This window comes from Spodoptera frugiperda, chromosome 3 (assembly GCF_023101765.2).
Source record: "Spodoptera frugiperda isolate SF20-4 chromosome 3, AGI-APGP_CSIRO_Sfru_2.0, whole genome shotgun sequence".
Lineage (NCBI taxonomy): Eukaryota > Metazoa > Arthropoda > Insecta > Lepidoptera > Noctuidae > Spodoptera > Spodoptera frugiperda.
In genome coordinates this window covers 3,340,162-3,356,485 of record NC_064214.1, presented here as the reverse complement: position 1 = coordinate 3,356,485, position 16,324 = coordinate 3,340,162, and the positions used below count along the sequence as shown (strand labels likewise).

The window sequence follows — 16,324 nt, the reverse complement described above, 5'->3', positions numbered from 1 at the left end:
TAGGCGCTGTTTTGCGGGGATGGATGGGGATAAGCTCGGGGATGATGCGGCGATGCTTGATTGGGGGCCGCTTATGGAGGCAGATACGGTGGATGATAAGGTAGCGATCTTTAATGCATCCATCATTGGTCTGTATGACCGCCATGCACCCATCAGAAGGATCAAAGTTCGGCGTCCGCCGGCGCCTTGGATGACCAGGGGGGTGCAGATGGCGATGCGTCAAAGGGACCGTGCATTTCGCAGGCATAAGCGGAACCGCACTGAGGAGAATTGGGATGCTTTTAAAACTGCGAGAAACAGATGCAATCAAATGGTGCGCAACGCTAAGCGCCGTCATATTCTCAATAATATTTCTTGTTCTTCTTCTGCCAATATCTGGAAATTCTTCCGGTCTCTAGGTATTGGTAAACAGCAAAATTCAGACCTTCCTATCTCAATTGGTTTAGATGACCTTAACCAACATTTCTCCACTGTTACAACCCTAGATCATCTTACCAAACAAAACACCTTGTCGTTTATCAATGGTCTGACGCGTCCTAATATAAATTATTTCTGTTTCATTCCAGTTGATGAGACGGAGATTCGTAAGATCATCCTTTCCATTAAATCAAGGGCTGTGGGTTGCGACTCTATATCCCGAGATATGATCCTAAATATCCTTGACCACATCCTATCACCGATTACCCACATAATGAACTTCTCCTTGTTCTCCGGTGTATTTCCAGCAGTGTGGCGCAGGGCCTTTGTCCGACCGCTACCTAAGGTTAGTAATCCCACCCTACCAACCCATTTCCGTCCTATCTCAATCCTTCCCTTCCTGTCCAAGGTGCTGGAGGCCTGTGTCCATAAACAATTATCCCATTTTGTTTACAAGCACAGTCTAATAAGCCCGTTGCAATCTGGTTTTCGACTGGGCCACAGCACTGTAACCTCGCTCCTTAAAGTGACTGGCGATGTTAGGGCTGGCATGGAGGATACCAAAGTGACAGTCTTGTTATTGGTTGATTTTTCCAACGCTTTTAATATGGTCAGTCACGATATCCTTTCGGCAATCCTGTCCCATCTTGCGATCTCCGGCGATTCATTGGAATGGTTCTCTTCATATCTTCGGGGGCGTCAGCAGTCAGTCCAGCATGATGATAATTTCTCTGGCTGGTGTGATCTGACGGCAGGCGTTCCTCAGGGCGGCATTCTTTCTCCACTTCTTTTCTCCATTTTTATTAACCTCATTACTCCTGAACTTCAGTGTGCGTACCATTTGTATGCGGACGACTTGCAGTTGTACCGTCAATCTGGGGTGGACGAGCTACCTGATGCTATCAGCAGACTTAATGGTGACTTGGCAGCTGTTCGAAGTTGGTCAAACAGGTTCGGCATAGCTGTCAATCCAAACAAGTGCCAAGCCATAATTATAGGAAGCTCTTGGAGCCTCAGATCGATTGACGGTGCGACACTGCCTCCCATCTCCTATAATGGTGTGAATATCCCATACAGTCAGGACGTCAAGGACTTGGGCTTAATTATTGATAGCACATTGAGCTGGCGTGCACAGGTTACTAGTGTTTGCCAGAAAGTTACTGGGTCATTGAGGGCGCTGTACCGTTTGAGGAATTTCCTTCCATCCTCCGTAAGGGCACAGCTGGTGCAGAGCTTGATTTTCCCCATTATTGATTACGCTGATGTCTGTTACTACGACCTGAATGCAGATCTGCTCAACAAACTGGACCGACTTCTAAATAACTGCATTCGATTCGTTTTCAACTTACGTAAATATGATCATGTTTCTGCACATAGACTGCAACTAAAGTGGCTGCCCATACGCTTGCGCAGGCAGCAGAGGGCATTGACCACTTTATTCTCCTACCTTGACTCTCCTTCTTCGCCTAATTACCTTGCTTCTTACTTCCGATATTCTTGCGCTAACCACACTAAATTTCTTCGTTCGTCTCAAAATCGACACCTCCAGTGTGTCTCTCATCGCACTGACTTCCTTCACTCTTCTTTTTTCATTCAAGCTGTTCTTCTGTGGAATGCGCTCCCCAAGGAGATCAGAGTGGCAAAAAATCGCAGTTCCTTTAAATTTAAAATCCGCGAGCATATATTTAAGGATTGGCAGTCGCAAAACAATTGAGGAAACTTATTTCTTCATTATGTGTATTTTTATTTATGCAGTATATGTAGTCGTTTAGCAGTAGATATATATTGTATTATGTGTATGTATATGTATATAATATGTATTATATATGTATATGTATTGTATATATTGTATATTGTATTCTTATATTTATTCTTTTGTACCATGTTTTGGCTTCACATCAATCCGCTTCATTTCTCTGCACTACCCTATGGTTGACTGTTAGAGAATGCCTTAAGGCATTAAGTCCGCCATTCACTGTTTTTTTGTGATGAAGTATAAATAAATAAATAAATAAATAAATAAATTTCTGCCATTATTAGTATTTATAAATGATAACTGATGTATTGGCAACTGATTAAAACTAAAATAACTAAAATCCAACCAGTATTTTTTTATTTATTGATGTTTTTGTAATCAATTCGGGATATTTTTACCAAAACCAAAAATGTTGAATATCTCAGAAACTAGCCACTTTCCGCCCAAGGACCTCAGGGCTATTTTTGTAGGAAATTAGTTGTATTATCACCTCCCGAGAGGAATACGTCGAATTCAAAGTCACCCTGTATATACGATATTGAACTTTTAATGGTTAAAAAATTAAAATACATTTCGAAAATATAATAAGATTTTTTTGAGAAGGGATAATCATTCAATGACTTCTCCCGCCTTGGGCGAGGTAAGAGGAAGTGTCAGACTCTTACTGAATAAAAACCACCCCGTTCCTATTCCTGCTTTTTGAGCCGGAGCCCCTTAACCCGTTAGGCAGTCTGCAGCTCCGGAAAATATAATAAGGGTACATGGAAGCTTTAAATAGAGAAAACCTTATTAAACGCAACTTTAATCCATTTAAGTAGAAAATCCTAGAATAAAAAAATGTGTAAATTTTTCCTTTAACAAGAAAGCTTCCGAATTTCATAGAGGCTACTTACAAGTAGGTAAGGTATATGATGGAAAATGCATTTTCACTCAATGACTTAAACGTTCATTTACTATGTATACGATAATTATGTAGATACCTACTTATGTAGTAGTAAGATAAGTACTTAATAGTAAAATGTTACATATTATTCATTCATAAATATTTATTTGATAACTTACACGTGTGGGTTTAAGTACTAAGTACATACCTACATGGGTTATTGTTTTTCACCCTTTATCACCATAAAGTATTATGTATGTAATATTATTGGTAGTGCATCTAATGGACTTATAAAGCTGGTTACTGACTACCTGACAAATTATAAGGCTTAGTGCCTATATTATATTAGCCTATCAATCTACCTTTTTCTTTTAAAAATCGGCTATAGGCCTCCTCTACATATTATGTAGAAGGGTTGGCCAAAATTTCACCACACTTGATAACCAGCTGACGAACCATGACCAGCTGAAGATTGTAGATTAAAAGATTCAGGTTTATCAGAGAGCATTAAGTAAAGTTTAATTCAAGAAATAATCATAAAATAAAGCAATTCATTTAATAATAGAGCTAAGATAGTAACTGTCTTTTTGTCACTTAATTAAATTATTTTATTTACCTATTTTAATAACATAATGTTTTTTATCTTTTTAATGAAAAATATATTAGAATATCGCAAATGTAACCTCCTCCTGCGACCGTGATATAACGAAACTTATTTATGCGACATACATTAGGCAACTTCTCGTATTTCATTCAAACCAAGTAATAATTTATTTCCTGAAGATGAATGATGCAAAGATGACACCTTGAATCAAAACGTTTTTCCTATTTGCAAGACACCAATAATCGCTTAATGGCTCACGGAACTAAACTATTGCAACCTTAAAATAAGTTAATTATCACAAACAATATGGGAGTGGGGCGGTGGTCGGCAGGAGGTGCAAAAGTGTAGTCGCGAGCCTGCAACCAGCAGAATCCCGCGCCGCCTCTGTCCGAGCACACGCCTCGCAGTCCGCACTCCGCACTCTCGACACTCGCAGCACAACAAACAGTGCGCCCGTGCCCGGCCAGTACCGCAGCCTGCCAGTGTCCGCCACCTGTGCCCCCGGTCCCCTACTACCCCGGACTCACATCCCCCCTATGCGGACGTTAAAAACCGGAAGTGTCGTGAAATGTTTCTCAAAAGTGTTATTTGACGCGAGTTTTCATCACTTTTTGTGACGTTCAACATTTTTTGCTTCACAATAACTTCAAGAAATCATGCTCACATTTGGAACTTTTGACTGAACATCGTATTTATTTACCGATCCCGCCCTTCTTTAGGTAAGCGAAACATTTGTTTTTAATTTTTTGTACAAAATTTTACATACGGGTTGACTCTACCTGAAAAAATCAACTGAATGGTTCAGTGGTCAAGTTAACACACAATAAAACTCGGTGGAAACGAACAAAATTATGAATTACGTATGCTATCGGTGGCTTGCAATGGATTTGTATAGTTGTACGCGCACGGTAATTAAAGTAACCGCATCAATTACGTACTTACTGAGAAACTGCAATCGGACGCAACAAAAAATTGTATGTAAACAATATGTTATTAAAATATATAAAGGTACGTCACGTTTGGCAATCGTGTGTTTATAATTAACAGTTTAGAGCGTGAGGTCGCATTTTAACTGCAGACTTCCAAAAGCCGATACGGTAACTAAAGTTAACAATAGTAAAGAATACAGTATTATCATTATACCACAAGTTGGTCCTTCGATCCACGCTGCACCGGTAGTAGCCACTCTATGAAAGTGACAGACACAACAGTTTAGTTGGTATTCGTGGAATTAACTACCCCGTCTGTAGAACCCTGTAGTACATGTTGAAGAACGATAGGAAATCCTATATTAAATTTTATTGTAGTCAAAACAAAACAAAACTTTATATGATGATTCCTCTCAAATGCAGTAAATCAATTACCAAACTTCAACAGCATTCTAAATATTAGAGCAATAAATTGTTGACATTTAATTGTAAATATTAATATTTTCTCACATAACAAATTAGTAACGCAATTAAAATAATCGCGTTTAATCTGTTAACAATTTGTGTTAATGAGAAACAGTGGAGTGTTAAAGAAACAGTTTGTAAATGCCATCGTATTGTAAATAATGATTTGCAATCTCAGAAGGATTTATGAATAAAAAATGTTCTTGTTAATGTCAACTTTGATAATTAATAATAATTTATAGTTTTTTTCTATTGTAAAAGATATAAACTTTTATAAACCGGCTTTTGACTAAAAACAAGGAGATTCTTAATTTGACATGTATGTATGTATGCTTATGCGCGATTATCCCGCGTTTGGCAGAACCGATTTTGATGCGGTTTTCAGTATAGTATTTTTCAGACTTAGAAGAAGGTTTTAGGTATATTACCCGACTTAAAAAAATTGAGGTTTGCACTTTAATACGTGTTTTACATATTGTCCGCGATTAGTCAGAAGTCGATTTTTTTAAACATATTTTTACACTTGTATTATTCACTGACAGTCTCTTATTTAACTTGACAGTTAGCACATTTGATTTCTCCTAGATAAATATTTTATTATCTGTACGAATGTCAAAATATTTGAACGAAGAACAACTTTCGGATTTACATTCTGACATAACTAGATCGGATGGCCTTTCTTTAGGGCTCGTAGGTCGCCTAGTGACCTACGCCTATAGAGTAGGAAGTAACAATGTAATTATAGCACTATACAAAATGTACGTGTGTACATATGTACATACATACGCTAGAGGCCACGCGTACCACGACTATACAGCCTGTCGTATCAAAAGACCAGCAAAACGGCTTTCTAAATTAATTTTATTTCTCACCACATATATTATTCTTTATTTTTTGTTAAACGTAATTAACCAAAGTTTTTATCATTCATTGTGTGAATTTAATTTCAGTGGGGTCTTGTATATGGCTATTTTTTGTACATATTTATTTCATACACAATGGACTATAAGGTATAAAGTTTCGTACAAAATTTACCTAATGATTTGTACCAGATTTATTAATATTTATAATAAATAAATAAGACGTAGTAAAAAATTGAACCACAAGGCTAATCGTTTATCCATGGCCAGTATTTTTTCTAATTGAACTTGGAATAATAATTTTAATTATAAATCATGGCTTGAGTTCAAAAAATCATCAATTTACAAGTAGGTAAACCCTACCTTCTGGTATAAAAAAAACCTATAATTGTAAATCTAACTTTAATTGCTTATAGCATATAGTTTAGATCTAAGTTAAGAACAAAGTAACGTAGGAATACTGGCTAGTCATAAATAAAAAAATAAATATTAATAAAAACCCTACATTTACGACAGCAAAAAGTTTACATACAGCATGTATTCATACATGAGCCTACCAAATAATCTGTATTAGTAGATTTTTTTTATAAACAATTTATTTTATAAACCTGTTTCCAATAAGCAAGTTACTTAATCAGCAACAACGGGAAGCGAAACGTCACGAGTGTTGTATATCAACAGTAAAGTGATATTTAAGTAAATAAACAGTACAACGTTCTGAATACGTGACGTCAAACGGTGGAACTATTTTCAAAACATATTGTTACTTGCCTTTTATCCCCGAAGAGGTAGGCAGAGGTGCACTATTTATATATTACTGTTTTCATTATCAATGTTATAAGGCACAAGACCAATGTTGAAAACAAGCATCCCCTAATGACTTTCAGATCGGACGGTTAAAAACGGAACCAGAGGGTCACTGCAATCCCTATATATTTCATTTTACAAATTGAATGTTCTTCTAAAAAAAGATTTAAAAATAAATTATTTCCAAAATAACATAAAGTCTTCAATGTGCTTTTTATCTCTCCATTGATATTATTCTAATTACCTAATAGTGTAGTGTGATAGTACTTAAATGACCTTAATCTATTCATTAAACAAAATGTGTAGACTCTGAATAATTAACGACATGGCAACATTTGTAAATAAAAAAAAGAAACAATGATCATTATGAATTAAGTAGCAGATAAACAATTAAGTTAGTTCAAAACAAGTCTTTGTGTAGTAAGTGAGAATTTCGATTGTACCTACGATCTAATGTCAAGCTGTGTGGTGTCTAAGTAGAGTACATTAACACAACCCTTTAATCTTCCCGCGAGTCGTAAGGACCGATTAAAGGACCTTGCTTGACAACTTAAGGATTACTTGACAGAGATCGGGCAACAGCGATCTCTGATAAACTAGAATCTTTTAAATCGCAGTTTCTAGCGGTCGGCAGGCACGTGTAGATCATGGAAATTACTGTGAAGCAAATACAAAGATGAGATGTTATAACTGGCTTTCCCTTTAATGTAATGTGTGACAATTTACGGGGAGCGCAGGACGCTACAAACCACGTCTCTTCCTATTTTATATTTAGCGGTCCCACACAAAAATGTTGCCCATTTTAATGTGCCAGCTTCTGAGCGCTATAACCTATCCACACCATTTTATTCAAGATACCATTGGGTTTTTTTGTGTCATAGTGCACAATCACATTATGACATCTCCTCTTTGTACTTGCTTCATGGAAAACACCTTTATGAGTAGAAGAGGACCATAGTTGAGCAGTGGACTGTCACGAACTCTTGATGACACTCATCTATCAATGAAAGGGGCTAATTGTTATAAGTGTCAAGATTATTTATCTGGCTTTAAACACGGAATAAGTTAGCTATCTAGAGCGATCTCAGATTCCGAGGTTATCCTCCAGTTACTGGTTTCTATAAAAAATGTCTACTACTGCCTGCTATTGTTCGCACAACTTTTAATTAGATAGGTAGGTATGTGCGCGATGTACTATGTACATATATTAAAGTATCGTTGAGACAGAAATGGTTTTAAGATCATTTTAAAAATGTAAATAAAGTGTTCTCTTATTTCTTATATGTTTTTATCGATTTTCCTTTTTATACTAAAGTCTGGTTTATCCATTATTTAAATTTTTATAATTAACACAGTATAAGTTTACCTATATCGTAAATGCGTCAGTTTTGCATAGTTAATGTTTATTGTATAAAATAATTGTGTTGCATGAAAACACGTGTCTTGAGGCGATTTGATTCTATAATTTGTTTTTAATCTTATAAAATGTACGTAATTATTACAGTTTTAATGCATTCTTAGTAAACATGTGTTTTATTGATCGTTAATACCTTGCCGTAGCAAGAAATATCATAAAAGTAAATACGTATAAATCTATGCATAAGTATCCATAATTACTCTACCTTTAATATGGCACTATTCGAAGAGTAATAATGGTAGACTTTTGATATTCTTCTTTTATTAAACAAGTTAAATGAAAACTTTACCGTTACAAAACTAACACGTTGAACCTATTAAAGCAAATTTTGCAAACAACCCATTAACATAATTAGGGAAAAGTGAAATAAATGTAAATGAATGGTTATGTAGCCGACTGCCAAGCCTTCAATCTGGTCGCGATGTTGCGTGTAACTTTAACCCTGAACCAATGAGCTGGATACATGGACACTATAACCACATATTTAACCTTATTTTGACAGTAAGCTTAGTAAAAAATAATCTAATTCAGAATAGTCTCTCTATATACTATATATTTTAAAGTGCAAAACGATTTCGAAATGTTATAAAAGTGGTTATAATCAAAAGGATTAAATGAACATTTAAATATAAGCTGCAACTAAAACGTTGCGAATTTATTCTAATGCACTTTTTTATTTATTGTTACTTAGCAACATAGTAGCAATGACCTGTCTATACTAATACTGAGTGTCCTTATACGAGAGTGGTCTAAACAACAGTGACTACACCTCTCTACACGTGACGTTGTGTTATGAAATAACAGGTGGAACCAGCTCTACGATTATTGGTAATTATCACACCTACATTAAGTCACATGATTAGGGGCACTTTTTGGTCCTTATAGGAAAAAATAACTTGTAGACTAAGTAGTAACTTTTTATAATAACTATCGTAAATCGTGAGACATACTAAATTAATTAAAAATCACGGTTTACTCACGTAAATTAATAGAGAAAAGCCCTACTAGTTTTTCTAGTAGTAGTAACAAATAGAGCATTTTTCCATTAATTTACGTGAGTAAACCGTTATTTTTAGTTAATTAAGTCGTAACTTGTCGTACCTTACGGTTTTAAACAAAAAAGGCTTAGGTCACCAAGCGCGCTTCCAAGGACCAAAACGTTGCGAAATTAAAAGTGTATAGTGATTTATGTGTACTCTACTTCCTACAGATTCTATGGCAATCAGCCATTAATAAGCTGGAAGTGAATAATCGAACATCTATTAAAATGCAGCTATTATTTATTAATGTATAGTTAACATCTAAACTAAGGTTTTATTGCACGTCATAGCATTAACATTTACCTAATGTTTTGAAAGTTTTAAATAAAATTATCGTAAAACAGAGGTCATATAGAAGCATTAATTTGTTGAGATCAAAAATTTGATAATATTGATACCAAATTGAGACAAGTTTTGTCACCTCACATGTCATTTAACCTTCATAAAATACTAGTAAAATTTATTAAGAAAAAAAAGGATAGTATAAAATCATAGAGCAACGCGGGCCTCGTACCGATTTGCTCTATGTATAAACTTAAGATGAGAACAACAATAAACTTCAAAAACAATGACTTACAGGTATATAGACTAGCTACTACCGTGCGGTTTCACCTACTCTGCTCGGCTCCTTTTGATCGTAGCGTGATGCCTAATAATAATAATAACGTAGCCTTTAACCTTCCTTGATAAATGAACTATCCGACACTAAAATATTTTTTCAAATCAGACCAGTAGTTCCGAAAATTAATCCGTTTAAACAAAAAAACAAACGCTTCAGCTAAATATATTAGTATAGATATAAGATAAATATTCAAACTAGTTTTTCTATGAATGTCGATGTGAATTGAACATGCAATACTCACATTATTTTTTAAGAAATCGTGATGTTTTTAAAATATTTTTTTCATATTATATTTCCTTAAACGTACATTTAACCATGAACCCTGTAATTAATTGATAATCATTTAACTTTATAAAATATCAGTTTGCGTAATCATCTCCATATTTTGATTTTTTATTGATCTAATTATGTGCCTATAATTTATTTCTATTCAAATTGATACATTATCATGCTTCCGATTTCAACACCTGGTTGGTTTGATGGACAAATGTAAAATAGTTCCGGTAGTTATATTTTAAAATATTATTATGTATTGAATATACTAAAGTTTAATGCGTAATTTACAGTCCATGATGTTATGGGTCATTATCGGATAAATCACTTGGTTTGTTTGTATCACACAGCCTTGTGTCACATGTCCAATCACTTGTAAGATTACCAGTTCATTCATCATAAATAATTGTTTATGTATTTTATTGAGTTTTATCCTTACATTGTGAACTCACATGTTTGTAGTTAAGGTTTTTTCTTAAAGGACTATTAAGGACCTCTTTGGTCCTTCTAAATTAAATCGTATCAATATTCTATGAACGTAAAATAATGAGTACCAAATTCACTTTCTACAATACGTCCTCCTGTATTAGGTTAGGTGACTGGCCTAGCTATTATCGTACATCTTATACATAGAGCACAAAAGGTAGGCGAGGTGCTATTGAAATTGTCTAGTCTAGATAGGTTACTATAATAACAAGCTAATCTTGTAATTTGGTATTAAATAATAATTAATGTTTCTTATGTAGATTATCATTTACTTTTACATAACGTTAGCTGCATGAGTGACGCTACCGGCTACAGTCGGCCGGCCAGCGGGCCAACCCAAGTAAATACGATCGTATCACGAAACTAGAACGAGCACAATGAACGTTCGGTTCAATGCAACTATTCAATAGAATAAACTTTTCGAATTCCCGCTCAATGATAGCCGAATGCATCGTAACCTTTTAACCTTCGAATCGTTTCAAACGTCACATTTTGGCGCCAAACCAAAATGTCATTTTGACAGCTTAACGTCGAGATTGCCATACTTAAATAATAATTAAATAAAGGTAAATAGAAGTAATTAGGGCTCTTGAATGCTAATAAGTAAATCATTAGATGTTCTTGTACATAAACGTGACAATAATTCATTATGAAATTACGCCCTTCGCTCTTCCTAATGAATTTTCCTGTGTTCACAAACCTACATGTTAGGCACCTACATACTGGCACATTGCTTGAAGTTGTTTGTATGTAGACGCATAAAGTTTTTATTGTTCGATCCAATTGATACTTTGACTTCTTAGTACTCAGAATAAGTAATAGGTCTAACCGCTAACAACATTGTCCTGTGGTTGCCTACTTAATAATGTTTACTAATAAATTACTAATAATTATTGGTTTAGACAAATAAAACTCAAACGTGACTGAGTCACGTTTAACTGAGGTTATATCCACCAAACTTGTTTCATGATTAACGTATGTTAATTTTTACTTTTAATTGGTTGAAGACGCGCTCTGAATTCGGAAGGTCGAATGTAGATGTTAGATAAGAAAATCATACTCGTGTCTATCGTGCAAGCATTCAGAATTCCAAGCTGCATCATAATCGCATCATGCATGCAATGCCAAGGACTTGCCACTTGAGTACTTCCAGCCTTCTGATGTACAAGAATAAACGCACAGATAAAATATGCTAATTAAACAATTACACACACTGTACCTAAACGTCGAATGGGATTAACTTATTTTATACTTGTTTATTTTTTTATTACATTTTTATTGTTGCTGCCAGGAAACAGGTTTGAGATGACAAAGAATAAACTTGTTCTGTCAATGTGCGGATCGATATTTCAATGTTTTTAATGTTATTTTTTAAAGGCCAACTAGTCTAGTACGTAAACAAAACAGAAAAACTAGGCTACTCATGGTTTTATTTACAATAAGATAATTAAATAAATAAAGTTGAGAGAAAAAAAACTTATTTCTCTACTCAATTAGGGTTCCGTGCAGCAAATGTATAAACAGCATTTACAATGATACGAATCAACTTTTATTTTATATTAGTTTTTCTCAATAATACTTCAAAATATCAATGAAATTATCAATATAGAGTTCGCTTATGAATAAAATCGATGCAGATATTTTATATTAACTATATCGCATAACTCACAAAGATAACAAACCCATAATGCACTTGAGTCAAGAATCCTAAATAATTTTCTATCGTCTATTCTCGTATGATCCGAAAAAATAAAAAACTGGAAGTGAAATTCTTATTCGAACTTGGCCAATTTATACCCTAGTCTTTCTACAAATTTTCTTTTATTTACCCATAAAATAAAAATGTATCAAATAATGTATGTAAGTTACAATTGCATGAATACAAATGAATGAAAAAGTTTCCAGTCGATTAGTTCTACTCGTAAATTATTTAGAAAAGTGACGCTCCTTTGCTTGTTAATTTTCATGACAATATAATTGTTACAAGGTTCTATTTCCTAATCTATGTAGGTCGTTTTATAAAAAAAACTACGGTTTGTAAAAATACTAGTCGGTGTCTCCCAGTCCCATCCCAGTCTCTCAGTTACAGTCGTATATCAAGGTATCTGAATGTGTTGGTAAACGAGGTAGTGTTAGTCTTCGCACATGTTAACTCGCGGGCGGATTTATCAAACATAGGGCACGACATGTTCTCGTACAATACCCGGGTGCAGTGTAACTAGCGGGCAACTTAGCGACTGCAGCAACGCTGTTACATCAAACGTAAAGACGTATGGGTGGGTGTGTTCACGTCGAACTAGTAGAGAGTGCGATTCAATCGCGCCGCCAGGTAAGTTGAAACGGTTTGAATTTATCGCCCGCGCAAACGCTTGGCGGTCAACGTGAAAACAATTCGCGACTAATCGCAACCTCTACCACGCACACTGCAATGAAACTGTGAAAATGATGAGCTGTCATGTAATGTGCGAAAATATTGCAAACACTCGTTCGTATCCCCTTCATATCACGAAATAGTTCTAAATTCGGTACATCAATCGACTTTTTATAGTCTTCACATTGAAATTTTGACGAGGAACGTCGATCGTAAAAATAATGGAGTTTTCTGAGTTATATTTACATCGAGATTCTACCAGACACCCCTTATAAATAAATCTAAAGTAAATACTGCAAATAAACTTGTTGTTTATGTTTAAATCCGCCATGATGCGCATTGCGCTGCGCGTGAAACTTTTCCTGTAAAACACTGTTTGAACTTTATTTTTGCAAATTTTATAGGATCTTGTTTTATGGAGGCGTCTATTTGCTTATCATTTAGCATTGACGCACATTATGCAGTCTTGTTACTTCATCTCATGACATAAACTAAGATGTTATTGGAGTTATAATTATCTAATCACAATTTTGCCAGCGGGATTTTTAGAATAGAGCTTTCAGTTACACAAATATGTTCCTGATCTATGTGTCATATCAAAAATCGGTTAGAATAAAAAATATATCGGATAACACTCGCCATCAAAAATTACATAAGACGAAAAGAAAAACACATAAGCAGAGTCAAAATAACAAAAATTAAGCGATGCACTGTTCGAACCAAACGTATTTTATAAGTAAACCGCGTACATATATACTGCGTGTATATGTATACATATATGCTACTAAGATGGTAGTAGTGTGTGTATCGCGTCCAACGCAACAAAGGACGGGAAGCAGCTGTCAGAATGGCCGGTCCACTGCTACCCACTGTTCCATCGTCATATTACATACTTTTTATTAAGTATTATCTAACATTAATTGTGCTACTTTTTAATACATTTCCAAGTTAAATATAATTGTGAATTTGATGCTCTCAGGCGTCTGCCTGTCATGGTTCCAAAGAGTCTGTGACCGACGGCGACGAGACGGTTTAACAGAAAGAGAGTCCTAGCGTAATATCGTTTCATTATCACCTTAATTTAGTTAACACTACACTAACACTTTTTTGGCGATTCTATAGTAAAGGAAAAGTTCTTGTAACTTGAAATATTAATTTGGGAATTCTGTTTGTTTCAGACGAGCCGTGCGCCGTTGTAAGCGACCCACAGCCCAGTAAGAGTTACCTTTTGTCCGTAAACCGGCGCCATACCAAGCAACCCGCCCGCATAGGATGGTAGAAACTGACCCCGGGCCCAAGAAATCTCACAGTAAGTACTATTCAGGCAAACTGCAGACAGAAAACTCGGCTAATACTCCGAAAACATGTCGTCCCTACGGCGTTCACGTGTTAAGGAATGAAAATGTTAATACGTTTTGTAAAAAAAAGGAATAGAAAACTGTTGAGGGCAAATCCTCCGCTAACATCGGTCACCGGTGACCATCACGGCATTCAATGTGTTAACAAACTTAATTTTAGAGATTTTTGCCTTATATATAGATGAAATAGAATAGCTAAACGTATACATAAACACATCTCAAAGAAACATTAGAAGACAAAACAGTTTCTAAGTCAGTTTAATAAGAAAAAACACATCCATTATTCATTTAGTTTCATTACTCATTTTTGTAGTTAATTAAAGATTCTTACTTGCTTGTTTTCCTTATCCTTATAAAGTTAGAGACCTAACTTCGTAGAAGTAATTGTTTAGTTAGCTTAACTAGTGGTGTTGATATACGATCAACCACAAGTACATAAAAAAGTAAAAGACGGCATACGCACTTGAATTTTTCTTAGAAAACATTGCATTTTACAAAAATGTAAAGACGCTTGTATCGTATGTTTATTTAAGACTTAGTGAGTAGATTCCGTGCCTACATTTATCCAGTTATTTTGGTAGAACAGAATTCAACTGGTTTATACTAGACTTTTTTCATATTATAAAACAAACCAATCTATAAATGAAAAACATTCATGAAAATTTTCGACTTTAAGATATTATGTTTAGATTCTTTTTACATCGAAGAGACTGAAAAAACCAAACGTTGTTCTATCTTTGAGGTACTCATACTACGGCCCCTGATTTAACCTACCATGACTTACAATTAGGAACATAACATATTGTACAAATATAACTTGTTAACTGCTTTAAACAGACAACTTATTGGAATCAAGCCACATGACACATGTCCATTTCGTAACCTCAACTGAAGATTATGCACATCTCAAGGTAACCAAGAGATACTGAACAAATGTTTAACGTTAAGACGTTAATAAAAAACGTGCCAATCATAACATATTGGGTACAGTTGGTTAAAAAAATATTGAATTCTTCCTATAAAACGAAAATAGGAGAGAGTGCAATTGAAACCTTTAATTACAATACCCAATTGCATAGCCTAAAAGCTGTTGTAAGAAAGAAAATATTAGCCGAAAAGAGCAGTACGGTATTCCTGAAAAGTCATTTTCTTTTGTAGCCAGTCTCTAGGGCTTTATCAATCTACGACATTCATCATAGTCAGGTCAATAATTTCAGAGTAAGCGAAACTATTACCAAACAAACTTATGCATCTGGTAATCTACTTCATTCGATGCATTACAAATTATGGTATTGAAAAGGTTTGTCGGCTTGATTGAAGTGTCTATATCCAACCATTAATGTTGCTAACTATACTGACGGACTTATTGTGTCCACGGCTGCACCAAATATTGTTAGCGAGACCTTGCCGAATGTCAGTACCTGTGCCATACGTAATGTGTGCAATAATCATGTGTTACTTTGGTACTGTGTAGATTGTAGATAAACGTGTTATGTAGGCAAGTACTTAATGCTCTGCTTGACGACTATGTAATGAAATCTAGCCTTTATTTTGAGAAGAGCTAGGGAGTGGGGATTTTTTCACACTAAAACTAACCATTGCAGACCTATGTTCAGCAGTGGACGTCTTGTGGCTGATATGATGACGATGATGATGAAAACTAACCCAGTTGGTCACCATTCTTTACAAGGGTCACTAGATCTCCTCAATAGACGGAATTACTTATAGTTTTTCTGTGTGAAATTCAGCTAGAGAAAAATATCCATAATGCAAATATAATATTAAAATACTTAACAACTTAGTCACAAACTCAACAATATCTAAGTGATCACGTAACACAGGACACGTGCATTGCAGAAAAAGTCAATTACCTAATGTTACGCTTATTAAGACCTAGGTATTGCTATAGTTTGCTTGAAACAAACTAAAATATTGACACTGCGGTGATTGCGTCACGGTATTTTTATCAGGAGTAAAAATAATCGTGTGTCAGGCAGTCTTCTTTAAAGATTTTAGTAATAGGTATATATACGTTA

The 16,324-nt window shown here is 35.0% G+C and overlaps 1 protein-coding gene across 6 annotated transcripts in view; it reads left to right on the top strand.

The window, feature by feature from the left end:
• LOC118274261 (synaptic vesicle glycoprotein 2B) overlaps positions 1–16,324 on the top strand; it is a 54,737-nt gene that overhangs the window by 20,873 nt on the left and 17,540 nt on the right. For 5 of the 6 annotated variants that reach the window (XM_050705259.1, XM_050705265.1, XM_050705260.1 and 2 more), the window contains exon 2: positions 14,109–14,239. In XM_050705259.1, coding sequence (XP_050561216.1) covers positions 14,203–14,239 — 37 coding nt within the window. In that variant the 5' untranslated portion in view covers positions 14,109–14,202. Of the gene's footprint in view, positions 1–4,009; positions 4,380–14,108; positions 14,240–16,324 lie in introns of those variants that run through there. The other variant, XM_050705253.1, reaches the window with a different exon arrangement.